Source organism: Loxodonta africana, chromosome 26, assembly GCF_030014295.1.
Source record: "Loxodonta africana isolate mLoxAfr1 chromosome 26, mLoxAfr1.hap2, whole genome shotgun sequence".
Classification (NCBI taxonomy): domain Eukaryota; kingdom Metazoa; phylum Chordata; class Mammalia; order Proboscidea; family Elephantidae; genus Loxodonta; species Loxodonta africana.
Window position 1 is genome coordinate 38,356,902 of NC_087367.1, and position 26,006 is coordinate 38,382,907.

A 26,006-nucleotide genomic window follows, 5' to 3' on the forward strand; every position below is an offset into this window, starting at 1 on the left:
TGATTCTCAGAAATGCTTCAGGTTGGCTCTTGTCTCTTTTGACATGTCACTTTCATTCTGTGAATAAATGATATCTGAACCTTGGTTTATCTAACGTCAGTGCTCAAGTTTACCACCTATTATTGTTGTGCCTTCTTGAAGAAGCCCTAAGAAATGAATGGAACTTAAGTAGCACAGTTGAGGGATGTATTTGTTGGGATGGGGGTTTGACTAAATGATGTATATTCCTTGAGCAAAAATAGATCCAGAAGCAAGAAGTCAAAGAGCAGCTGTGACACCAAGGACCTTGGGTGTAGGGAACAAAGAAAAATAGGCCAGAGATGTAGCACAAAGGGCCTTGTCAGCTAGGTTGAGGGATTTGATTTTTAATACTTAGGTCATAGACTAAAGTTTATGTGACATTTTATATCTCACATGAGATTGATAGAAAGTTATTCCCTAGAGTGAACCCTCTTGAATGCCATTTTCATTGGACTTTGCAAAGAAAAACTTAGCTTGAATAAGTTAATACTTTCTAAAATAAAGTCTGGAGTGAATCACCAGTTGAGTGGCCATTAACTAAATTTCTCAAGCCCCTATAATCCTTAAGCCCACAGTTCTTTCCAATGCGATACACATGTCTTGAATTTGAATCAGTATTGTATGTCTTCATATATATGTAATTAATGTAGCAATGACCAAAAGTGTATTTAAATAATTTGTTTCTGGTGCCTTACTCTTGTTTTGTTTTTTAATATCATATTATTTAATTGTCCTTCTGTTACATTATTGCTATATCGAAGTATTGGTAGACTTTATCATATCTTAGTGTAAGTTTGGCTAATGATCTATTTTTGCTGCGTTCTACTTAACTGAATTCTAGGGCCCCATGGTTATGAATGTGCATCAACTTCATAATGCCTCCTGCTATGGCAGACATTCTTGACATCTGGGCAGTGGATTCGCAGATAACATCTGATGGCTCCATACCTGTGGATTTCCTTTTGCCCACTGGGATCTATATCCAGTTGGAGGTACCTCGGGAAGCTACCATTTCTCATATTAAGCAGGTTTGTAAATATATTGGATTTCCGTAAACTTGGTTTATTGTGTCATTTAGGGGAAAATGAGATTCTGTTATAAAAAATGTTATTCATTTAAATCATGTGGTATATTTGAGGAAAGTAATTAACAGGTAATTACATTTTAAAGATTTTCATACAGGCTTTGTCTTTTCAGGCGTGTATAATATACTTGTTCTCATTCCAACTTTAATTTGTTTTTAACCCATATGTGAGAGTTGACTTAAGAAAAATTGACTTGTCAGCTAATTTGAAATTGTTTTTCAGGTTATTAAAAGGAAATTAATCTTGTTGAAATTTTTTTTGAGTTAAAAATCTTTGTAATTATTGTCTTTGAGTTCGTTACAGATTTTTTTCATCCTATATTTTTTGGTTGGTTTCTTTTCTCCTTTCTTAGACCCCCCTTCCCCTTCCCTTTCATTGTGACTCTGGGGGAAATGTTTTCCACCGTTCACTAGATTTTCCCCTTCAGTAATAAATGATATGCCTTCACTTGGAAACAAATTCTCTTACAAAATAAGTCTTGCCTATTTTTTTGAATTGTTTTTTCAGGTGAATTGATGAGTGCCATTGATTGATTTGTGGAGACTGCACAATACAAATGAAAATCGATTTCTAAACTTCCTATTTAATGTTTTTCAAATAGCTGAACCTGATGTGCAAATCAGAGGTCATATTATTTTTAAGAAAAAATATTTAAGACAAACCTTTTGTGAAGCTCTTGACTTTGAGCAACTTTAACTCTTTTCCAAGCATCTTCATCCAGGAGACAAGAAAATTTTGAAACTGCATGATCCTTGAAGGAAAGAGAGATAGAGAATTGTCTTACGCACCCCATTGGTATAGTGTGCCTATTTTTATGGTCACTAGTGACAAACCCTGTTGGCGTAGTGGTTAAGAGCTACAGCTACTAACTAAAAGGTTGGCAGTTTGAATCCACCAGGCACCCATTGGAAATGCTGTGGGGCAGTTCTACTCTGTCCTTTAGGGTTGCTATGAGTTAGAATCGACTCTACGGCAATGGGTTATTTTTTAAAATATATTATTATGTAATTCATTTAAGCAGTCACTTATTGCTAGACATTTGGTTTGTCCACAGTTTTTTTTTTTTTATCTTCGCAAACAGTTCTGTAGTGAGCATCTGTCTTAGTTACCTAGTGCTGCTATGACAGAAATACCACAAGGGGTGGCTTTAACAAACAAATTTATTTTCTCAAAGGTTATGAAACTAATAGTCCAGATTCAGGATGTCAGCTCTAGGGGAAGGCTGTCTCTCTTCTCTCTCTGTTGACTCCAGGGGAAAGTCCTTGCTCTTTGATTCCCTGGTTATCTTCATGTGGTGTGGCATCTGTCTTCACCCATCTTGGTTTGCTCACTTGCTGGTTTAATCTCTTTGATATCTCAAAAGAAATTGACTTAAGACGCACCCTATACTAGTATTGTCTCAGTAGCATAACAAAGAAAACCCATTCCCAAATGGGATTATAATTACAGGTGTAGGGGTTAGGACTTAAAACATATATTTTTGGGGGACACAATTCGAACCGTAACAGCACCCTTGTAAATATATTTTTATACACTTAAACAAGTGTTTCCATTCCACAAAATGTCGTACCATTTTTTCCTGCAGATGTTATGGAAGCAAGTTCACAATTACCCAATGTTTAACCTCCTTATGGAAATTGACTCCTATATGTTTGCATGTGTGAATCAAACTGCCGTATATGAGGAGCTCGAAGATGAAACAAGAAGACTCTGTGATGTCAAACCTTTTCTTCCAGTTCTCAAATTAGTGACAAGAAGTTGTGACCCAGGGGAGAAATTAGACTCAAAAATTGGAGTCCTTATAGGAAAAGGTAATTAAAAAACTTCTTAGTATGAATAATATAAATTATTAGTATGTCTTGTCATATATATGAACATGTAATAAGTATGTTCTATGACATTGCTTCTTAAAGTGTGATCCATGGACCAATGCTGGTCTGTAAATTGTTATCAGTCTAAGTTTAGAAATAGAGAGTAATTGTTTAGAAACTCCTATAGCAATGTGGGAAATGCTGGTGGTGTAGTGGTTAAGAGCTATGGTTGCTAACCAAAAAGGTCAGCAGTTCGGATCCATCAAGAGCTCCTTGGAAATTCTATGGGGTAGTTCTACTCTGTCCTACAGGGTCGCTATGAGTTGGAATCGATTTGATGTTAATGAGTTTTTGGTTTAGACCTTCAGTATATCTCGAAGGGCTGGCATTATAATTATATGCACAATTTTAAATGTTAACATTCATTTAGAAGTTAGACTAAGTCTATTTCAGTATTTTAGAATGAATTTTTGCTTTAAACACCTAACAAGTCATTTTTTACAATTGCTTATTTGTAAGGGATGACTACAGCCAGGGCTTGGTGAGGTCATGCCTCCTGGGAAAACAACAAACAATCACCTCAGTTTAACTTCAGGAACGAGCTTGCTGCCTCTTTTCTTAAGAAAAGAATAGAACCTTTACAGGAGTAACTGCTCCGACCAAGCTAAAAATGCCTTTTCTTGAAAGGTGTTGTGCCGTGATCATTTTATTTTCTATGTTTATTCCAAATACTTATTTTCAGAGCCTCTGTTCAGGTTCTGATTATTTTCTATAGTGAAGGTACATGTCACTGTGCAGTAATTTCTGCAAACACAAAGTGGCAGAGTCTTGATCAGAGGATCTTTTTAGCATCCTGAAAAAAGTTACTTGAAAACCTCTTATTTCCACTGACTTATCTAATGCTATGGCGTATCTTAAAATGAATGAAATATTTAGACTGCAGGATTTTAACAGTATCTTTAGCATGAGGAAATTGTTCATTTAGTACTTTTTTAATATCAAAAATTATATTTGACTATAAAGTATGTGGAAGCCCTGGTGGCATAGTGGTTAAGAGCTGCGGTTGCTGTCTTAGTCGTCTAGTGCTGCTATAACAGAAATACCACAAGTGGATGGCTTTAACAAAGAGAAGTTTATTTTCTCACAGTAAAGTTGGCTAGAAGTCCAAACTCAGGGTGTCAGCTCCAGGGGAGGGCTTTCTCTCTCTGTTGGCCTTCTCATCAATCTTCCCCTGGACTAGGAGCTCCTTTGCACAGGAAACCTGGGTCCAAAGGATGCGCTCTGCTCCTGGCACTGCTTTCTTGGTGGTATGATGTCCCCTTATCTGTTTGCTTTCTTCTGTCTTTTCTATCTCAAGACACAATCTAATCCTGTAGTTTGAGTCCTGCGTCACTAACACAACTGCCGCCCATCCTCCCTCATTAACATCATAGAGGCAGGATTTACAACATACAGGAAGACCACAGGATACTGGGAATCAATGGTCCAGCCCAATTGGTACACACATTTTTGGGGAGACATAATTCAATCTGTGACACTAACTATAAGGTCGGCAGTTCAGATCCACCAGGTGCTCCTTGGAAACTCTATGGGGCCGTTCTACTCTGTCCTTTAGGGTTGCTATGAATTGGAATTTACTCAATGGCAGCGGGTTCGGTTTGTTCAAATAAAGTATTCAACAGTTGACTACACCCATCAGTATGGATTACACTTCAACATAAAACAAAAATCCTTACAAGTGGACCAATAAGCAACATCATAATAAACGGAGAAAATATTGAAATTGTTAAGAATTTCATTTTACTTGACTCCACAATCAGTGCCCATGGAAGCAGTAGTCAGGAAATCAAACAACATATTGCGTTGGACAGATCTGCTCCAAAAGACCTCTTTAAAGTGTTAAAAGGCAAAGATGTCACTATGTGTGCCTGACCCAAGGCATGTACTTTCAGTTGCCGTCAAGTCAATTCTAACTCATAGTGACCCTAAGGACAGAGTAGAACTGCCCCATAGGGTTTCCAAGGAGCGGCTTGTGGATTCGAACCACCGACGTTTTGGTTAGCAGCCAAATGCTTAACCACTCTGCCATCAGGGCTCTCTCTCTATATATGTACGTATATACACACACACACATATGTGTGTGTATATATAGGGAGGGAGAGAGAGAAAGAGTTATCTCAAGGAAATGCCTCATGTGATTGTAAAGGCTGTCGACTTAAGTCCCAAGTCCATGGGTCAGGCGTCAGGCTGGACCTGACTACCACCAAGAAAGAAGAGCCGCGAGCACGGCACATCCTTTGGACCTTGGGTCCCTATGCTGAGAACCTCCTAGCCCTAGGAGAAGTTTGATGCCAAGACACATGTAGATGTGCAAGGGACACGAGGCCCACAGATGTTAAAAGGAGGCAAGGACCATCCTCCAGAGCCAACAGAGAGAGAAAGCCTTCCTCTAGAGTTCGCACCCTGAATTCAGACTTCTGGCCTCCTAAACTGTGAGAGAATAAATTTCTGTTTGTTAAAGCCATCACTTGTGGTATTTCTGTTATAGCAGCAGTAGATAACTAAGATAGTCAATAAACAGACAGGTATAATGCAGTGTGTGAAGTGCTGTGATAAGTCAAGGAGGGTCACCTAAATCATCTGCATGAGTCAGGGACAGCCTCTTAAAGGGCACACAGCTAAACTGAGCCTTGAGTGCTGATTAAGAGTTTGGCAGATGAAGAAAGCTGGAGAAAGGGGAAAGCAAAAGGGAAGGGTATGTGTAGATGATGGCTTATTCAAGAAATAAACACAATTCGTTATGGTTGGTTTAAGGGGACGGCTAGGACAAGAAGGAAAACAAGAGAAGCAACCAGGCCAAGAGCATGCAGAGCTCGAGACTATACAAAGTAGAGACTTGCTCCAGAGAGCACTTGGGAGCCATTGAAGGGTTTTCAGATAGAGAAGCAACCTTATCACATTTGTATTTTATGAATATGGATTGGAGGGGTTAAGACTGGTAGTAGAGAAATCAGTGAAAGACTGATACAGTAATCCAAGGGAGGATGATGAGGGCCAGGATTAGGTTAATGGCTGCAGGAACTGAGAGAAGTGGACAGAGTTGAGAGACATTTAGGAGGCATGAATGGTAGTAGATGAAGGGAAGTAAGGAGTTTGATTCATGTTAGGTGCCTATATTCTTGGGAACTCATTAATTCATTGTTTCAGATTTCTAGAATTATTTACTAGAATAATCATAAGTTTATGGAAAAGTTGTCTTTATGATATAACTGGTTCAAAATTAAGTATAACCAAAAAAAAAAAAAAAAAACCCAAACCCATTGCTGTTGAGTCTATTCTGATTCGTAGCGACTCTATAGCATAGAGTAGAACTGCCCTAGGAGGGTTTCCAAGGAGCAGCTGGTGGATTCCAACTGGCAGACCTTTTGGTTAGCAGCCAAGCTCTTAACCACTGCGCCACTAGGGCTCCAGCAACCCTATAGGGAAGAGTAGAACTGCCCCAGGGGTTTCCAAGGCTGTAATCTTTACTAAAGCAGACAGCCACGTCTTTTTCCCTCAGAGCGGCCGGTGGGTTCAAACTGCTGACCTTTCATTTATCAGCTGGATGCTTAATCACTGTACTACCAGGTCTCATTCAAAATTAAGTATATCAGAAAAAATTTGTTTATAGATTTTTGATTAATCCATATAGTACATTATTCATAGTGTCAAAATATAACAGTGAACTAAAAGTTGTTTTTTTTGTTGTGCTTTGGGTGCAAGCTTACAAAGCAAATTAGTTTCTCATTAAGCAATTCATACATACACTGTTTTATGGCATTGGTTCCCAACCCCGTGATGTGTCAACACTCTCCCCTTTTCGACCTTGAGTTCCTCACTTCCATTTTTCCAGCTTTCCTGTCCCTCCCACCTTCTCGTCCTTGTCCCTGGGCTGGTGTACCTATTTAGTTTTGTATACATGGTTGAGGTAAATGTATTATTTGTTTGTTTTATGGGCCTGACTAATCTTTGACTGAAGGATGAACCTCAGGAGTAACTTCAGTACTGAGCTATAAGAGTGTCTGGGGGCCACACTCTCGGGGTTTTTCCAGTTTCTCCTTTGTCAGACCAGTAAGTTTGGTCTTTTTTTGTGAGTTTGAATTTTGTTCTGCATTTTTCTCCAGCTCTGTTCAGGACCCTCTGTTGTGATCCCTGTCAGAGCAGTCAATGGTGGTAGCCGGGAACCATCTATTTGTGCTGGACTCAATCTGGTGGAGGCTGTGGTAGTTGTGTTCTATTCGTCCTTTGGACTAACCTTTCTTTTGTGTGTTTGGTTTTCTTCATTATCCTGTGCTCCAGATGGGGTGGGACCATCACAGATGGCCACTCACAAGCCTTTAAGACCCCAGACAGTACTCACCAAAGTAGAGTGTAGAACATTTTCCTTATAAACTATGTTATGCCAATTGAGCTAGATGTCTGCTAAGACCGTGGTCCCCAGTAACTGGATCCCTGTGGGAGTTTGGGTATGTCTATGAAGATTCTATGACTGCCTTGGTCAAGTTTTGCTGCTTCCCCAGTATTGTGTACTGTCTTACCCTTTGAACTGAACCTGTTAAGATACTTAATTGGTTTTTTCTAACACAGTATTTGAAGTTTTCAAATTCTTAACCTTTTTCTGGACATTTTAAACTTGATTTACTTGGTTTGTAAAGAAAAAACTGTGGATCCTTTCTTTGTGGTTTTTAATGTGTGTACTGTGTATTTTAATGATTTTTTAAAATAACACTAGTAACCAAACTACATTTCTTTCAGAGATTTGAAGTTTGTATGCTGTAAAACCTAACTGTATATTTATCTTCCATATGTGAGATTTATTATTTTACCTGGTTTATTATTTTGATCTCTCATGGTGTTTTTCTGCCTGGTTTTGTTTGCTTCGGAGAAACCAAACATTGAAATTCGAGTTGAATGTATTTTATATTCTAGTTTATTATTATTAGCTACTCAAAATGACATTTTTAAAAAATGTGTTTAGGTCTGCATGAATTTGATGCCTTGAAGGATCCTGAAGTGAATGAATTCAGAAGAAAAATGCGCAAATTCAGTGAGGAAAAGATTCAGTCGCTTATAGGATTGTCATGGATGGACTGGCTGAAGCAAACATATCCACCAGAGCACGAACCATCCATCCTTGAAAACTTAGAAGATAAACTTTATGGAGGGAAGCTCATTGTGGCTGTTCATTTTGAAAATTGTCAGGTAGTGTTATTTTAAGAAATACTTTGTAATCAATCCCTCATTTTTACCTGAAGGCAGTTACAGTCTTAGCCAAGGCTTACCTGGTAAACGCTGTTATAAAGAATGTTTTGAATTAAATCTGGAAATAAATTTAGGATTATATATAGTGGTCTAAAGTGATATTAATATACATCCTTTGCACATATATTATTTCTTAGTGCAATGGCATGGTAGTCTAGATCAGGGTTGGCATGCTTCACTGTTTTTGAGTGGTCTTTATGTTTTTAAAGTGGTATAAAAAACTTAGATTGCTTAAACTGATTTAAAAAAAGAATATGCAACAGAAATCTGTGTGGTGTTAGTGAAGCCTAGAATATCTACTCTCTGGTCCTTTATGGGAAAAATTTGCCAACCTCTGGTCTAGATGGTGTTTTTAATTATAGATTTTTTTTTTTTTTCCTCATCTGGTTTTCTTTTACTATAAAATGAAAGGTTTGCACAAAATGATCTTTTTCCACATTCTTATATTTCCATTCTGTGAGTATATGAATTAAATACTGATATGGAATTGGGCATTTAGAGTGTATAAAATTACGCACACTAGATGGTACTGCTATCTTTTTGTCAAGTATGCTCACTCTATCATCTAGAGTCTACCCTTAAATTAGGGTAGGAGTTCAAAGATCTTTTGTTTTGTTCTTTAATTACTGTGATAGCAATAACAGTGACAACAACCATAGCAGTAGCTATCGTTATTGAGCACTTATGCCAGAAACTGTGTGAGGTATTTTGCATGTATTCTCCAGTTCTCCCAACATCCCTAGAGAGCGTTGTTATCCCAGTTTTACAAGTTAAGAAACCAAAAGTGAAAGGCTTAGTGGTTTGTGCCAGGGCTTGTTACTGGTTAATGGTAGAGGCAGGGTTATGTCCAGGATTCTCTGTTTTTATCCAGGCCTGCCTTCTTGCAGACAACATGCCATTAAGCATTCGTTAGAACAAAGATGAAAAAATGATCCTGCCTTCTGGCATTTTACAAAGAGAGTTTATCTAGAGAAAAAAAAAAAAATTTGTCACTCTATTCTGAGCTAGGTTGAGACTAAAGTAAAAAAAAAAATCAAGTTAACCCAATATTTCGGTATCAAAAATGCCGTGATCAAATTTAAAATTCAGTTTAGGGAATTCTGCAGTGTGGGGAGAGGTGGAATAGTGAAGTTTAATGTTAAAAGGTGATTAGACTTCAGCCTGAAAACACTGACTCGGTAATTTCTGTATCTGGGTCAGTGTGAATTTCATTACAGATGGGTCAAATCCATATAAACTTCAGCGGTATTGTCATTGTAATGGATTATATGTGAAGTATTTTGAATATAGAGGAGAGTTGGAGGTATCACGAACTCTTAACTGGATTCCAGGCAGTCATAGAATTTAAACCTGAAAGGAGTTTAGAGATCATCTAGCCAGACTCTTTATATACTATAATAACTCTATAATAATAACACTGTGTCTCTGGCCCAATACATCCAGCGCTAGGGCAAATGCTTTGTCTCCTGAAGCAGCATGTTTTCATGATGGGCAGACACATTTAAAATTTGAATTTAAAACGTTTTAAAATTTAAACTTCCCTTCTATGACTTCTGCTCATCTAGTTAGAGTTTTCTTTTTTTGACAAGTATCTGTCCAATCTTCTCTTCTTTCTACATGCCAGATACTCAGATAGTATTAAACCAATAGTTTCTAGACTTTTGGATTGCAAAGGCCAGTAAAATTATTACATTATTAAAGAATTTTGAGAAGTCACATAGGGTTTGCAACTTTTTATTTAGGCAAGTAAGGGTATTTATTTTTGAAGCCAAAACCATAATTTATTACTAGCGGTATATCATAAATTAAAACGTATTTTACCACCAAAAAAAGAATGACAGAATCTCAAAGTAAAGAACAGCTGGCAACCTATTCTGTGTGGCAGTGTTGATTCAGTGGTAGAATTCTGGCCTTCTATGCAGAAGACCTGGGTCTGGTTACTAGCCAATATACCTCATGTGCAGCTACCACCCCCGTCTTTCAGTGGGTACTTGCATGTTGCTATGATGCTGAACAGGTTTCAAGTGGAGCTTCTTGACTAAGACGGACTAGGAAGATAGAGCTGGGGATCTTCTGAAAATCAGACAGTGAACACTCTATGGATCACAATGGTCCAATCTACAGCTAATCACAGGGAATGTATAGAACTCAGCAGCATTCCAGTCTGTTGCGTGTGGAGTTGCCGTGAGTCGGGGCCGACTGGATGGCAGCTAACAACAACAACTATACTACTACAACTTCTCTAACATACATTCATCCTCTCTTCTCTCTTGTGTCTATAAAATTCTGATTTGATCATGTCATCTTCAGCTGCTGAAGAGCAGGAGTAGTCTATGGGGGAACAGCATGAGCAAACACTAAACTAAAAAATGAGGTGAAATACAGCAAGGTGCCTGTCGTGGATTGAATTGTGTCCCTCAGAAATATGTGTATCAATTTTGTTGGGCCATGATTCCCAGTACTGTGTGAGTGTCCACCATTCTGTCATCTGATGTGAGTTTCTTATGTTGTAAATCCTACCCCTATGATGTTAATGAGGTGGAATAGGCGGCAGATATGTTAACGAGGCAGGACTCAATGTACAAGACTGGATTGTGTCTTGAGCCAATCTCTTTTGAGATATAAAAGAGAAAAGCGAGCGGAGAGACAGGGGAACTTTATACCACCAAGAAAGCAGCACTGGGACCAAAGCATGTCCTTTGGACAGGGTTTCCGGGGCAGAGAAGCTCCTAGTCCAGGGGAAGATTGATGACAAGGACCTTTCTCCAGAACCAACAGAGAAAGCCTTCTACTAGAGCTGACTCCCTGAATTTGGACTTCTAGCTACTGGACTGTGAGAGAATAAACTTCTATTAAAGTCATCCACTTGTGATATTTCTGTTACAGCAGCACTAGATAACTAAGACAGTGCCCAACCAAAAGACCAAACCCATTGCTGTCTGGCTGATTCCGACTCATAGTGATCCTATAGGACAGAGTAGAGTTGCCCCATAGGGCTTCCAAGACTGTAATTCTTTACAGAGGGCCACATCTTTCTCCCGAAGAGTGGCTTGTGGGTTTGAACCGCTGGCTTTTGGGTTCCAACCTCTGACCTTTGGGCTCGTACTGCTGACCTTTAAGTTAGCAGCCATGCGCTTAACCCCTGCACCACCAGGGTTCCTTACCAAGTTGCCCTGTTAGGATTAAAAAAAAATTTTTTTTTTTCTGGGATTGATAAAAAAGGGAGTTTCTGTGAAAAAGATTGGAAATGTTAGAAGACCACATAGTCAATACCAGCCAACCTTAGGACATGACTCTTAAGCAAGTTAACTATAATCGTAGATAGACCTAAGAAAATCATGTCTCAATTTTATAAAAGAACAATCCAAGCATATGATCTACTGGTAAGATCACAGATGTATTTTTTTAACTCCAAGAATCAGAGTTTGTAAAGGATGCTAACAAACCTAAGCACTTTTTAAAAACTTTTTTTAAAAAAACATTTTTTACTTCAGCCAGCATAAGGGATGTGAAATAATTTGATCAATAAAGTGTGGAGCATGCAATTTGAATAGTCTCCTGTGGGGATGGGGTAGAAGGAGGTGGCGAGTACATTTTTTTGACAACCAGAGAATATATTAGAAGCAAAGACAGAAATGTGAGATAGAGTGAAGCACAGAGTAAAACTCTCCAAGATAAGTGTTTACTCACCTGTGTCATCATTACCTGAATTACCACAGTTGTCAGGATACAGATACAGTCACTAATGGACTGTATCCCTCCCTGCTAAACAGAAGTATCTCTCCCCATCCATTTGCTCATTGTCTTTGTTGAACAGTCTCTAGTCTATAGCTATTTGTAAGCATTGAGCAAATAAAATACAAATTGTCATGTAAAATTAGAAATCTTATAAAACATGTAATATTTCATGAAGTCATTGAAAGGAATATTGGAGAACTGCTGGAAATACAGGATAAACTGTCAAGCTGATTTCTGACGGATTTAGTCCCGTTAGCAGTTCAAGTGTAGAAAATGAATAAGGATGATGATGACACACCAGTTGTTTCAGAAGAGATTGATTTGACTATCGAGAGATTAAGAGAAGCCTTGGGGGAAAATTATAAAGTCCTCAGTACTGTATAGGATTCCATTACATAAATGTACTGCAGTTTATCCATTGTATTGTTGATGGCATCTTCCTTGTAACTGATGAGGTTTAATATCTTTTCATGTATTTCTGAAGCATTTGTATTGTCCATTTTTAAATTGGGTTATGTTGTATTGGTTTGTAGAAGTTCTTGATGTTTTGGGGATACTAACCCTTTGTCATTAATAACTGCTGCAAACGTATTCTCCCAATAATCTGGCTTATCTTTTCACTCTTTGTTTTGTTGTTGTTGTTGTTTTTCCCCCCTTTGGTATGACCTCCTTAACTTAACTGATTACATCTTCAAAGAAAGAGCGTATATCCAAATAAAGACACATTCAACAGAATAGGGATTAGGCTTTTAAAATATCTTTTTGGGGACACAGTTCAATCCATAACACTTCCTAAACTGGGTGAAGTTAGTTTTGAGGTGAATAGTACAAGAGGCAATGATACCAGATAAGAGGCTCTTGTTACTGTTTAGAAGAGATACAGAGAATTTCTGAACCAGGAGAGTGTTACTGGAGAGAAGGAGATAGACTGGCAAATCATTAGGATATAAGATCATTTGTATCTTGTTAGGAGTGAGGGTAGGGGAGGAAGAAGGGACTTATGTGACTTCTCGAATGATTCATAGAATCTTAGCTATACCAATTTATATAGAAAATACAGGATAAAAAATACTTGAAAGAATGGATTTGGAATACCTAGTAAATTTAGGTTTAAAAAGCTTGATTTTGAGATGCCTCATGGAAAGAGAGATGACTTAATTTAGTGGAAAATATTGCAAAGTGGATTTATGGTCAGTATGGAGAATTTTTTAACAGTCACAGTTGTCCAGAGTAGCAGTTGGCTGCCTTGGGCAGTGATGAGCTTCTCATATCTTTGGTGTATGGTCACATGGTAGGAAGTTGTAAACTTTGCTAAATAATGAGAGGATTCAGGTATTAGATAATCTTTAAACTTTGTGTCATTGGATTTTCTGATGAACTTTCCATCTCAACTATATCTTCGTTTTTCATTGATTTAAAATTTCTCTGTTTTTCTTTGCATGTTGAAATTGAACAGAATTGTCAATTTCTGGTTTTATCAGTGAAAAGTATAACTCTTTTCTTACAGTAATCAACATGTACTTCCTTTCTTAATACAGCCTAACTTGAACAGCTGCAGGTATTTTTTGTAACTTTTTAGAAAGTTGTTCACTGGGAAATACATGTGATGTACTACCTAATGGTTAAACATTAGTAAACGTTAGTTAAATTTTAATCTTATTTGTGGAAGCCGTGGCACTCTACAGTAGTCTAAGATGACTTGCAAATTATCAGAAACGTTAACAAATTTTACATGAACACGTTATATTTAGAAAATAGAAAAATTTGCTGTAATATAAAATGTAAAGGATTTAAATATATACAAATGTAAAGAATAAATAAGTATTACAAGAGAAAGTTATTTTGGGGCACAAATATAAAATTTAATTGCTTCTTTTTTATACTCTCTCTTTAAGGATGTGTTTAGCTTTCAAGTATCTCCTAATATGAATCCTATAAAAATAAATGAATTGGCAATCCAAAAACGTTTGACTATTCATGGGAAAGAAGATGAAGTTAGCCCTTGTGACTATGTGTTGCAAGTCAGTGGGAGAGTAGAATATGTATTTGGTGATCATCCGCTGATTCAGTTCCAGGTATGTGTATTAACTGTCAGTTTACTAGAGAGGTAAGTGTGTGTTTGTGTGCGTGTGTATTTAAACTTTTTAAAATTTCTAGTCATAAAAATGTCCGTAGTAGAACGTTTGGAACCTACAGAAAACTATGCAGAATTAAATAATATCCATTATCCTAGCTACCACAGATATAACTGTTGCTAACATTTTGACATATTTTTGTCACTTTTCTTTGCAGTTGTATATATTTTTGGCATAATGTTTATGTATGTATATGTGTATATATGTTGTCTATATATGATACATTCTGCTGTTTTTATTGTTTCAGTTAGTGTTATCATAATTTTAAATTTTAACTTAAAATTTTTTAAATCATAAAAATTTCTGATTAATTGATCAGCCTTTGAATTGTACAACAATTTATTTGTGATAGCTCGGTAAAGTAATACTATAAATTTTCATTGTGAACTAGAAACCTTTTTGATTGTAGTTGGCAATATTTATGTATATAATCCTCTTTCCTCCCTTTTTTGTTACTTCCATATATGATAAGAATTTTGCAAGTGTTAGGCCTGACCATCCTGAAATTCTCAGTTGAATATAATGTATTGAATCATATTTCATATCTATATGGGGAATTTATTTTTCTGAGGAACATATTGGATTCCCATTCAATTTGTTAGGAGTCTTTGGTAATGTCAATAATTATTACTCTTTTTTTGTATGCCTTTAGAGAGTAATACTGGTTTAGTGGAAATTAAAACAGAGCATAAAACTGGAATGGTCAGTAGGTTTTTGCTGGGGAGACAATTGATAATGGTCGCCCAGAGCCCTGTATTGTGAAGGTATCAGAACCACCTCAGTGTTCAGTTGTAAAGCATCGAGTTTGCCACCTCAGGACGTTAGGTGATGGCCACCCATATAGCACATATTTGCCCTCCCCTAGCTCGGTGGCCAAAATATGGATTTGGCATCTGACAAAAGTGGATTTTAATTGTGGTCCTAAAGATACTAGATGTGTAACTTAATCCTTCTGAGCCTCAGTTCTTTATTAAATGGGGGATAATCTCTCTTATTGTGGTGCCCTGGTGGCATATTGGTTAAGAGCTCAGGCTGCTAACCATAAGATCAGCAGTTCGAATCCACCAGCCACTCCTCAGAAACCCAATGTGGCAGTTCTCCTCTGTCCTACAGGGTTGCTGTGAGTTGGGATTGACAGCAATGGGTCAGGTTAATTTCTCTTATAGAGTTGTTATGAAGAGTAACTATAACATACAAGAAATGTTATACCTATAAAAGCTAGCTCAGTTTTTAGGCATTCTGGTTTTCAATTGATGGTGGCTATTTTATGTGGTGTAAGGAGCCCTGGTAGCACAGTGATTAAGCACTTGGCTGGTAACCAAAAGTTTGGTGATTCAAACCCATCAGCTGCTCCATGGGAGATAGATGTGGCAGCCAGCTTCCGTAAAGATTACAGCCCTGGAAACCCTGTGGGGCAGTCCTGCTCTGTCCTGTAGGGTCACTATGAGTAGGAATTGACTCAGCGACAATGGGTTTTTATTTTATGTGCTGTAATTTTAGGTTCTCATATTCTTGATATTGAGGTGTTTCTTAAGGTGAACGTTCACAGTGAGTTTGGTATATTGTTGAATTCAGTCTAATTTTATTCTTATGTTGATTCAAATGTTTGATTGACAATTCGTCTCTGAAAGTATGAGTAGCACCTTTCTTTCTTGCCACTGTAGTATATCCGGAACTGTGTAATGAACAGGACCCTGCCCCATTTTACACTTGTGGAGTGCTGTAAGATCAAGAAGATGTATGAACAGGAAATGGTTGCCATAGATGCTGCCATAAATCGAAGTTCATCCGACCTTCCTCTTCCTTTACCACCAAAGAAAACGCGAATTATTTCTGTAAGTTTCACGGGTGAACCTTTGATGACCCCAAAGGCATGTGATTTTGTTGATAATGTGCTTAAGCCTCACACATGTTTTCTTTCCTCACTTCTCCTTTTGTTAAGAATAATGCATACTTGCCAAAAATCCATCACTACTTACTTAAAAATTATCTTTCTAGCTACTGTTCTTTTTAGTTACTCAAGCTACATATAAATATACCATGTATGTTTTTGGTGTTCTTTTGGAGATAAAGGAAAATGCCATCAAATTAGAGATTTTTGAGATTAGTCTTTAAACATAGAACTTCATGAACAGTTTGCGGTGGACTAGTAGAAGAATGAGATGTGCAGAATTAGTTGATTTACCAGCGTATTTCACTTCTGTCTGCTTAACCGTGGCAGTGGTTTTGTGTAACGTGCCTTTCTTCGTATTATTGAATCCTTCTAGACTCTAAATATATCAAAGCCACCATGTTTTCCAGAATATAATATAATGTAAATATTTGTAAAAACAAATTCTAAGTCTGTGTTCATTGGAACAGTTCTTTTAACATTTTAAAGTAGTTCTTTAATCTTAGCGAGTTGTATGTTTAACCATTCCTTGACAATTAAGATATTATCCCTATATTAAACAGTCAACTCTTAATTTATCCGAAGCTTTTAGTACTATTCATTTCTACTCTTTATTATTTTAGTGACGTCTCTTAGCGGTAGTGGAATGCTGCTTACTTTTTGTCGTGAAAACTAAGTACCAGTGGATATGATGCTTAATACCTGTGATTTTTCATTTGTTCAGAGCAGTTTTCATCATTTTGCCAGTGGACATGAGAACTGATAAAAACAATTTCATTGCTAATATAGAATACTCATTTCTTTCAATAAGATACTTTTATTCTTTTACAGCATGTTTGGGAAAATAAGCACCCTTTCCAGATTGTCTTGGTTAAGGGAAATAAACTTAACACAGAAGAAACTGTAAAAGTAAGTACTTGCTAAGGTTTGAATTTGCCATCTATTCCATTATTTGAATAACTCACTGGTAAACTCAGTAATGTCACATAGGAGATGAAATATAACGCCCCCCCGCAAAAAAAAACCCAAACCCAGTGCTGTCGAGTTGATTTCTACTCATAGTGACCCTATAGGACAGAATAGGACTGCCCCATAGAGTTTCTAAGGAGCACCTGGCAGATTCGAACTGCCGACTCTTTGGTTAGCAGCTATAGCACTTAACCACTGTGCCACCAGGGTTTCCAGATGAAATATAGAATATGGCAACTGACTGACTGTAAGACTATTTGGAATTTTTGTCCTAACTACAGTAGTCTTATAATAGTTAGAGGTTTGCTGGAAAGATTGACAATTTTTCCAGTATATAATATATAGAAGAAATTGCTGTATTTTAGATCAGAAATTCAGCAAGTGAAATTTAAGCCAAAAGCAAGGATCACATAGTATTTCAGTGCAAGCTTATCATCCTCTCTCAGCCTTGCTCAGAGCTGCACTTAGTCTCACTCAGCCTTTTTTTTTTTTTTCTTCTTTTAAACTTGCTGAACACAGAAAAAATGTAATACCATTTCCTGGAAGAAAATAGATGACTGCATTATAGACCACAAGTTGTTAACACATGGGAATTTATTGCACAACCCTGTTCAATTAAATAAAGACCTAATAAGGCATTTTGTCTCAAAGTGTAAAGCATGCATTTCCCCTATTTTGTTTGGCAGGAAATAAGTGAATAGTTTCATGATCCAAGATAAAGAGATTAAGTTAGTTTTCAATGTCAACTTCCATCAGCTACTTTAAGCTGGACTGATGTTATTGTTTGTGGTCATATGTGCACAGAGAGGAGTAACAGGCGTAATGACATATACTATTTAAAGTATCCCTTCTTGCCTCATCTAATTCTCTTGTTGTCTGTGTTGCTCTCTTTTTTCTCTCCACCCCCCACCCCAAGGAAATGTGGTTATATAGTTGAATTTAAGTGACTTAAATGCATGTGGGTCCTGCCTCAACACCTCTTAGTGGTTTTCCTCTAAATTGACATTCTTTAGGTTTTGGAAAGCAATTGCTGATATTTTCTTTGTAAGAAACTTGAAAAACTGCACCACCTGTGTTTATGATTCCAAATCCTTTGCCTTTAGCCCTGGAGTCTCTCCAGAGCCAGACTCTTACTTTCACATGGTACATGTTGTTAGCTGTTAGGTGCAGTCAAGCCAGTTCAGACTCACAGCAACCCTATGTACAACAGAATGAAACACTGCCCAGTCTTGCGGAACCCTTACAATCATTGTTATGCTTGAGCCCCTTGTTGCAGCCACTGTGTCAGTCTATCTTGTTGAGGGTGTTCCCTTTTTTTGCTGACCCTCTACTTTACCAAGCATGATGTCCTTCTCCAGGGACTGATCCCTCTTGATAACATGTCCAAAATATATGAGATGAAGTCTCATCATCCACACTGTTAATGAGCACTCTGGTTGTTCTTCTCCTGAGACAGATTTGTTCGTTCTTCTCGCAGTCCATGGTATTTCAGTATTCTTTGCCAACACCATAATTCAGAGGCACTAATTCTTACGGTCTTCTTTCTTCATTGTCCAGCTTTCACATGCATATGAGGCAATTGAAGATTCCATGGCTTGGGTCAGGTGCACTTTAGTTCTCAAGGTGACATGCTTGCTTTTTAACACTTTAAAGAGGTCTTCGGCAGCATATTTACCAACTGCGATACATCCTTTGATTTCTTGACTGTTGCTTCCATGGGTATTGATTATGGATCCTAGTAAAATGAAATCCTTGACAACTTCAATCTTTTTTCCATTTATATGATGTTACTTATTGGTCCTGTTGTGAGGATTTTTGTTTTCTTTATGTTGAGTTGTAATTCATACTAAAGGCTGTGGTCTTTGATCTTCATCAGTAAGTGTTTCAAGTCCTCTTCACTTTCAGCAAGCAAGGTTGTGGCATCTGCATAACACAGGTTGTTAGTGGGTCTCCCTCCAATTCTGATGCCTCATTCTGCTTCATGTAGTCCAACTTCTCCGATTATTTGCTCAGCATATAGATTGTGTAAGTATGGTGAAAGGATACAAACCTGATACACACCTTTCCTGAATTTACACCACACAGTATCCCCTTGTTCTGTTCAAATGACTGCCTCTTGGTTCAAAAGACTGCCTCTTGGCCTATGTACACATTCCTCATGAGCACAATTAAGTGTTCTGGGTTTCCCATTCTTTTCAGTGTTATCCACAATTTGTTATGATCCACACAGTCGAATGCCTTTGCATAGTGGATAAAACACAGTTAAACATCTTTCTGGTATTCTCTGCTTTCAGCCAAGATTCATCTGACATCAGCAATGATATCCCTTGTTCCATATGCTCTTCTGAATCCAGCCTGAATTTCTGGCAGTTCCCTGTCAATGTATTGCTGCAACCATTTTTGAATTATCTTCAGCAAAATTTTACTTGCGTATGATATTAATGATATTGTTCGATAATTCCTGCATTCTGTTGGATCACCTTTCTTTGGAATGGGCACAAATATGAATCTCTTCCAGTTGTTTGTCCAGGAAGCTGCCTTCCAAATTTCTTGACATAGACGAGTGAGCACCTCCAATGCTGCATCCATTTATTGAAATATCTCAGTTGTTGCGTGCTGTGTAGACATTGCTAAAACCAGCTCATATTCAACGATCTAACTCATTCTTAACTCCCTTTGGCTGCAGTTCTCATATTTAGTAAAGTAGGAGTCTTAGAGTTGTCTCTCTCTCTTGCCTTCCATACCTAGTCAGTTGATCACATTCTATTAATCCTACCTCATTAATATCCTTTACTATCTATTCTTTCCTGTTTGTCTCCCCTGAAACGCTCATAGTTCAAGCCTTTACTATTCCTTACTGAATCATAGCTACAGCCTCCCCTGCCTCCGGTTTCATACTCCACCTTAGCCCCAAGCATGCTGTTTCATTATATTCTAACTTAGTGGTCTTAAAAAGGCAGTAATTTTGCCTGTGGCCTGTCCAATCCAAGCACCTGTTGAGGTGCTCATTCCCACGGTCCTTATGTGCCTGTAGCAAAACCAGACTGCTTTCGGTTTTTAGGGAATGCCAGGGATGTATCTTTGTGCAGGCAGTAGGCACCTCCTTTTCCTTCTCTGCCTTTGGAACTCCCTTTAAGATCTGGTTTCGTATTTAACAGTGGTGGAACCTTTCTTAGCCTTCTGATAAATTAAAACTTCTGTTTTTTTTTTTGTTTTGTTTTGTTAAACTGATACTCAGTGTTCCTAATGTAAATTAGGAAGGAAAAGAAAACCTATGAATCCAGGGTGAGAAAGGGTGAGGTTTTGTCCTCTTCCTACCTTCCATATAATTTTTTTCTCTTCTTTTTCAAATACAGTTTATTTTGTTGTTGTTGAGAATATAAACAGCAAAACGAACGCTAATTCAACAGATGCTACGTGTACTATTTAATGACATAGATTATATTCTTCGAGTGTAACCATTCCCACCCTCCTTTTCTGAGTTGTTCCTTCCCCATTAACATAAATTCACCGCCCGCTACGGTTCCCATCTAATCTTTTGAGTTGCTATTGTCAATTTGATCCCGTGTAGATAGTTCTTAAATGCTGAAGGCAGATATTTTTTACTAGTTAAGCTAAGTTATTATTTGGCTTTAAGAAGACTTTAGGAGACATTGTTGGTTTAAGGTTTAAAGATTGTCTCAGGGCAATAGTTTCAGGGGTTCATCCAACCTTCATGTCTCTGGTAAGTCTGGAGTCCATAAGAATTTGAAACTGTGCTCTGCATTTTCCCCCTTGTGATCAGGTTCAGGAATCTTTCATCAAAATGTTCAGTAATGGTAGCTGGGCACAATCCCTTTCTTTTGGTCTCATGGCAAAGGAGGCGCAGTGGTTCGTGCAGGCAATTAGGTACACATTTCATATCTTCCTCCTATTCTTGACTCTCCTTCCTCCTCTGTTGTTCCAGGCAAATAGAGGCCAGTTATTGTGCCTTGGATGGCCACTTGCAAGCTTTTCAGACCCCAGGCAGTAGGCATCAAACTAGGAGGTAGAACAGAAGCGCTGAACATGTTATTAGACCAAATGGCTGAGATGTCCCATGAAACCATGACCCTAAACCTCCAAACCAAGGAACCAAATCCCATGAGGTGTTTGGTTGTACATGATCAGCCTCAGCAGCTACTCTTTCTTCCTTTTTTTTTTTTTGTCTGTTATAAACGTATCTATCACACAACAACGTTTGCCGATTTAACTTTTTACAGGTGTATAACCTATTGAGGGCAATTACGATAATTGGCTGTGCAACCCTACCCTGAATCAGCATGATATTTCCATCACCATTAACTACCTCCTTTCCCTCTCTCTTCTGCCTGTGGTAACCACTAATAGAGTTTGTTCTCTGTACATTTGTCTCTTCTTGTCTTTTTATGTAAGCGAGGTCATACAATATTTGTCCTTTTGTGATTGACTTATTTCACTCAGCATAATGTCTTCTAGCTCCATCCATATTGTAGCATGTACCAAGACTTCTTCTGTTGGCTGAGTAGTATTCCATTATATGTATATACCACATTTTGTTTATCCATTCATCTGTTGATGGATGTTTAGGTTGTTTCCACCTTTTGGCTGTTGTGAATAGTGCTGTAGTGAACACTGGTGTACAAGTCTCTATGTTTGAGTCTCTGCTTTCAAGTCCTTTGGGTGTATACCCAAGAATGGAATTGCTGGGTCATAAGGTAGTTCTGTTTTTATTTTTTGAGGAACACTGTTTCCATGTAATTTTATGACCACTTAATGTGGCTGGTTAAGTACTTACTGTGGCTTAGTTACTGTGCTAAAAGATTTATGTGTCTTTCATTTAATCCTCACAACAGATCTGTTAGTTAAGTTCAGGTATTCTCATGTTTAAAAAAAAAACAAATCTAATAAAATGATGTTGGCCAAGGTCATAATATATGAAAGTGATAGAGCCAGGGTTCCAATTCAGGCCTGTCTGAAAAAACCATTTTCTTTATAATTTTACAGAACTGCCTCTATCTTCACAATTAAGTTCAGTGTTTTGCAGTGAATTGGTAGTTTATGTGGGTCTAGTTTAAATGAATGGAAATTTCATTGTATGGAATGCTGAGTATAGATGTGGTAATGAAATTTTACATACATTAGTGTTCCAGAAGACAAAATAAATAATGTCATACAGAATTTTTGGTAATATGTTTAAAGCTGTGAAATTGATCTTTTTTCAACCTTGAAAGACTTCTTCTAGAGATGATACAAAAACTGATGATGGGACAGTTTGTTAATTGCTTAAGAGAAAATTGTTTCATGGTTCTTATTGTCAATTAGCATTTTATTTACAAAATAAAGCTATTAGGAAAATGAGAAATAAAGTGTGTGTTAATATGCTTTCCCTTATTCCTGTTCTGTCTAGTGGCCCATCTTGGCTATTAAAAATACTAATACTCTCAGTTTCTCATAGTTTCAATACTTTGAGTATAACATAACAGGTAGATAACAGAGATTTTCCTAAAAGTTCTGCTGTGTTTCTAAATCCTTCTTTGTAATTTTTCTTATTAGCTCATAGCCTTTACAAACTAAAAATCAAAGTCCCAGACTTTTTGCCTAATTTCTGGGAACACAGTGAAATAACATTTAAACTAGGTTGGAGAAATGTAGTTAAACAAATTGCTTAAAGCTATAGCTACAAAATCCTAAAACTGCCAGTTTGAAAATGTAGATAAAAGCCTGAATGGTTCATTTCTAATTTCACTTATACTGCCATTAAATCGAGTGAGTTTGGATTGACTTTGGGCATTTTGGCGTTACGTCTGTGGGAGCAAATTTAGAACGTTCATATCCTTAAATGCCTATTGAATTCTGATGGTGTATTCATAAATTAATTAGAATTAGAAAGAGATGTTGGAGTCTACTCATTGATTCCTTCTTTACCTATTACCCAGAAGAACAAGACAAGGCCCCAAGTAAATGAAATCAGTGGGAATAAGAATATCATAATACTTTTATACTTATTATCTTGGTTTCTTTAGACCCTACTTATATCTTTGAGGCCCTTGGCATTTGGACCAGTATGGGATTTTGTGGGTAGCCTACTTTAGTGTGTGTAAAACAGGTTGAACTAACTGCAGTTTGAATATACTGATTAACTCAATATGGTCGTTCTGTGTACAAATAGGCTTTCCAAGAGTTGGTGTCCATTTCCTCCCATTAAATGTTTCTACATTTTTTAAAACAGAGGTGTTTCAGTGGTACAGTATCCATAATTCAGTATTTGCTTTTGTCTCCCCGGTATAGGTTCACGTCAGGGCTGGTCTTTTTCACGGTACTGAGCTCCTGTGTAAAACCGTCGTAAGTGCAGAGATATCAGGGAAAAGTGATCACATTTGGAATGAACCACTGGAATTTGATATTAATACTTGCGACCTGCCAAGAATGGCTCGATTATGTTTTGCTGTTTATGCAGTTTTGGATAAAGTTAAAACGAAGAAATCAACTAAAACTATTAATCCCTCTAAGTATCAAACCATCAGGAAAGCTGGAAAAGTGGTAATGATATATTAACTTATGAAATGTTTTTAATACAGTGGGATGTTTTTAAGACCCCTCAAAATAATTCAGTAATGTAAGTTAAATTATATCAAGTAACTTGGTAACTAAGAACTATGTTCAAGAAAACAATAAATCTCCATTTTTATGTTCTGTTTATTCCTCTCTGGCACCTTTATTTTAATAAACACTACCCTATAAGTTTTCTATTACAAATGTGAAACCTTTTTTTAGGAGATATTGATAAAAAAGAAAGATTTAAAAAATTACAGGTCCACAGTCCCTTAACTGAAATTCTAGAGGCCAGGGTACATCTGAGAATTTAGAAAATTATACATTTTAGAAGGATTGAAGATCACATCTCACGTAACATACCTTGTGAGGTCTGGGGCATAAACCTATAATCAAACATATCAGTATCTGGCAGTGAAATATACAGATATTCACAGCAAATGGGATAAACAAAGACTCTCATTAGCTTCATGTCATTTCAGTACGTGCATTACTGTCAGATGAGTTACGAACAAACTTAGTTTTCACAGTTGTCTTGGATTTTGAAATCATTGATAAGAGGAAGATGGACCTGTTCTCATAGTCTCATCTTCCATTTCATATTTTCTGTCGAATGTCATTTTCTTCTTTTTTCGTGAAAAATTTTTCAGGGGATGACGATAGGAATTTTATATGTTTAAAAAACCTAGTTGCTATATTTATCTATATAAATTTGTATTCTTTTATTCTTAAAACGAGAATGTAAGCATTTCCTCTGGTTATCATATATTCTTCTGAAAAGATATTTTAATGACTAAAAAGTCACAGAAGGGTTAGTTCCTTAGCGTTTTTCATTCTGCTGTTACAGAATTTCACTCAAAGAATTTGAGTGTAAGTATTTTTGATACACTTGGCTGGATTGGAAACCCTGGTGGCATAGTGGTTAAGAGGTACAGCTGGTAACCAAAAGTCAGCAGTTTGAATCCATCAGGCGCTCCTTGAAAACCGTATGGGGCAGTTTTAGTCTGTCCTATAGGGTCACTATGAGTCGGAATCAACTCAGTGGCAGCGGGTTTGGTTTTTGGTTTGGTGGCCAAATTAGTAAATCATTTGGAATGTGTACATGAAACTCCTACCAGCTCACTGCCTCCGTTTTAGAGATATAAACAAAATCCCTAATACCTAGAGGCATTGCCTCCTCCTGCATGAAGATTTATATAGGCTGAAAACTCTTAAAGCGTACAGCCTGACATTGTGTCACACTTATTTTCTTGAATCATTTAAAATTCCTCATCATTTTCAGTGGCTGCACAATAAATAGTTCATTTTATGGATATACTATTTTATTGTGATGTTAAATGGGTTTTAGGGATGAACATTTTGCCATGTAAATCTCATTCTCATTTTGGATGATTTTTTTTTATTTCTAGAACTAACATTCCTGAAACAAAGTGCATGAACATGTTTACACCTTGAAGTTCAGTAACATATTTATGCAGTTTTATCTTTTTTCAACAGCATTATCCTGTAGCCTGGGTAAATACAATGGTTTTTGACTTTAAAGGACAGTTGAGATCTGGAGACATAATATTGCACAGCTGGTCTTCATTTCCTGGTAAGACTTATATCCTAATCCTTAGCATTAAAGAGTAACTTTTGGCATATTGACTGCTTAATGTTTTCTTTATGACTCACCATCCTTTCAATTCAGTAAAGAAACCATCGTTTCATATCTTTATTATTTATCCTAAAATATGTTCCCACAAATTATTTAAAATATATTTAAAAAGTGATTTGTATCTGAATATATTTCTTATTTCAGTGAATGTGCTCTTACTTTAAGCATTTTATTTTTATACTTCTTTGAGAAATTCTCCTAAGGAACAGTATCTTCTTTTTAAAGATTTCTCTAATCCTAGTTGTCCTGAATTTTTTCACTAGTAGACTAGGAGAAGGAACATTCTCTAACGCGATGGTGGTGGTTGTTCAGCTGTTGTTGGGTCATTTTAGACTCATGTGAACCCCTGTGTGCAGAGTGGAACTGCTCCGTAGGGTTTCCAAGGCTCTTATCTTTCAGAAGCAGATCACCTCTGGGTGGCTTCGAACTGCCAACCTTTTAGCTAGTAGTCAAGCACTGAACTGTCTGTGCCACCCAGGGACTAATATGGTAAGAGTACTAAAAACACTTTAGATAGCTTTAGCCTGAAGTTTGATGTAAGTAGAGTACCTCCTACTTGCCTGTGTTTCTCAAATAATACTCAAAGTAGCCCTGTGAGATAGATGGATTTATTCTCATTTTACAAGTGAGGAAAATGAAGATCAGAGAAAATAGTCAATTAGTCAAACAGTTGGATCAAACCTAGGATTTGAATGAAGGACTACCAGACTCCATTCTTTTTTTTTAATCGTGCTTTAAGTGAAAGTTTACGAATCAAGTCAGCCTCTCATACAAAAACTTATACACGTCTTGCTGTGTAACCCTAGCTGCTCTCCCCTATTGTGACAGCACACTCCTCTTCTCTCC

The 26,006-nt window shown here is 37.1% G+C and overlaps 1 protein-coding gene across 3 annotated transcripts in view; it reads left to right on the forward strand.

The window, feature by feature from the left end:
- Window positions 1-26,006, forward strand: part of PIK3CB (phosphatidylinositol-4,5-bisphosphate 3-kinase catalytic subunit beta) — a 205,861-nt gene that overhangs the window by 99,373 nt on the left and 80,482 nt on the right. For 2 of the 3 annotated variants that reach the window (XM_064277249.1, XM_064277248.1), the window contains 8 exons: window positions 863-1,049; window positions 2,692-2,917; window positions 7,935-8,158; window positions 13,852-14,031; window positions 15,756-15,926; window positions 16,814-16,891; window positions 23,240-23,491; window positions 25,001-25,097. In XM_064277249.1, the coding sequence (XP_064133319.1) occupies window positions 879-1,049; window positions 2,692-2,917; window positions 7,935-8,158; window positions 13,852-14,031; window positions 15,756-15,926; window positions 16,814-16,891; window positions 23,240-23,491; window positions 25,001-25,097 (1,399 nt within the window). In that variant the 5' untranslated portion in view covers window positions 863-878. Of the gene's footprint in view, window positions 1-862; window positions 1,050-2,691; window positions 2,918-7,934; window positions 8,159-13,851; window positions 14,032-15,755; window positions 15,927-16,813; window positions 16,892-23,239; window positions 23,492-25,000; window positions 25,098-26,006 lie in introns of those variants that run through there. The other variant, XM_023538797.2, reaches the window with a different exon arrangement.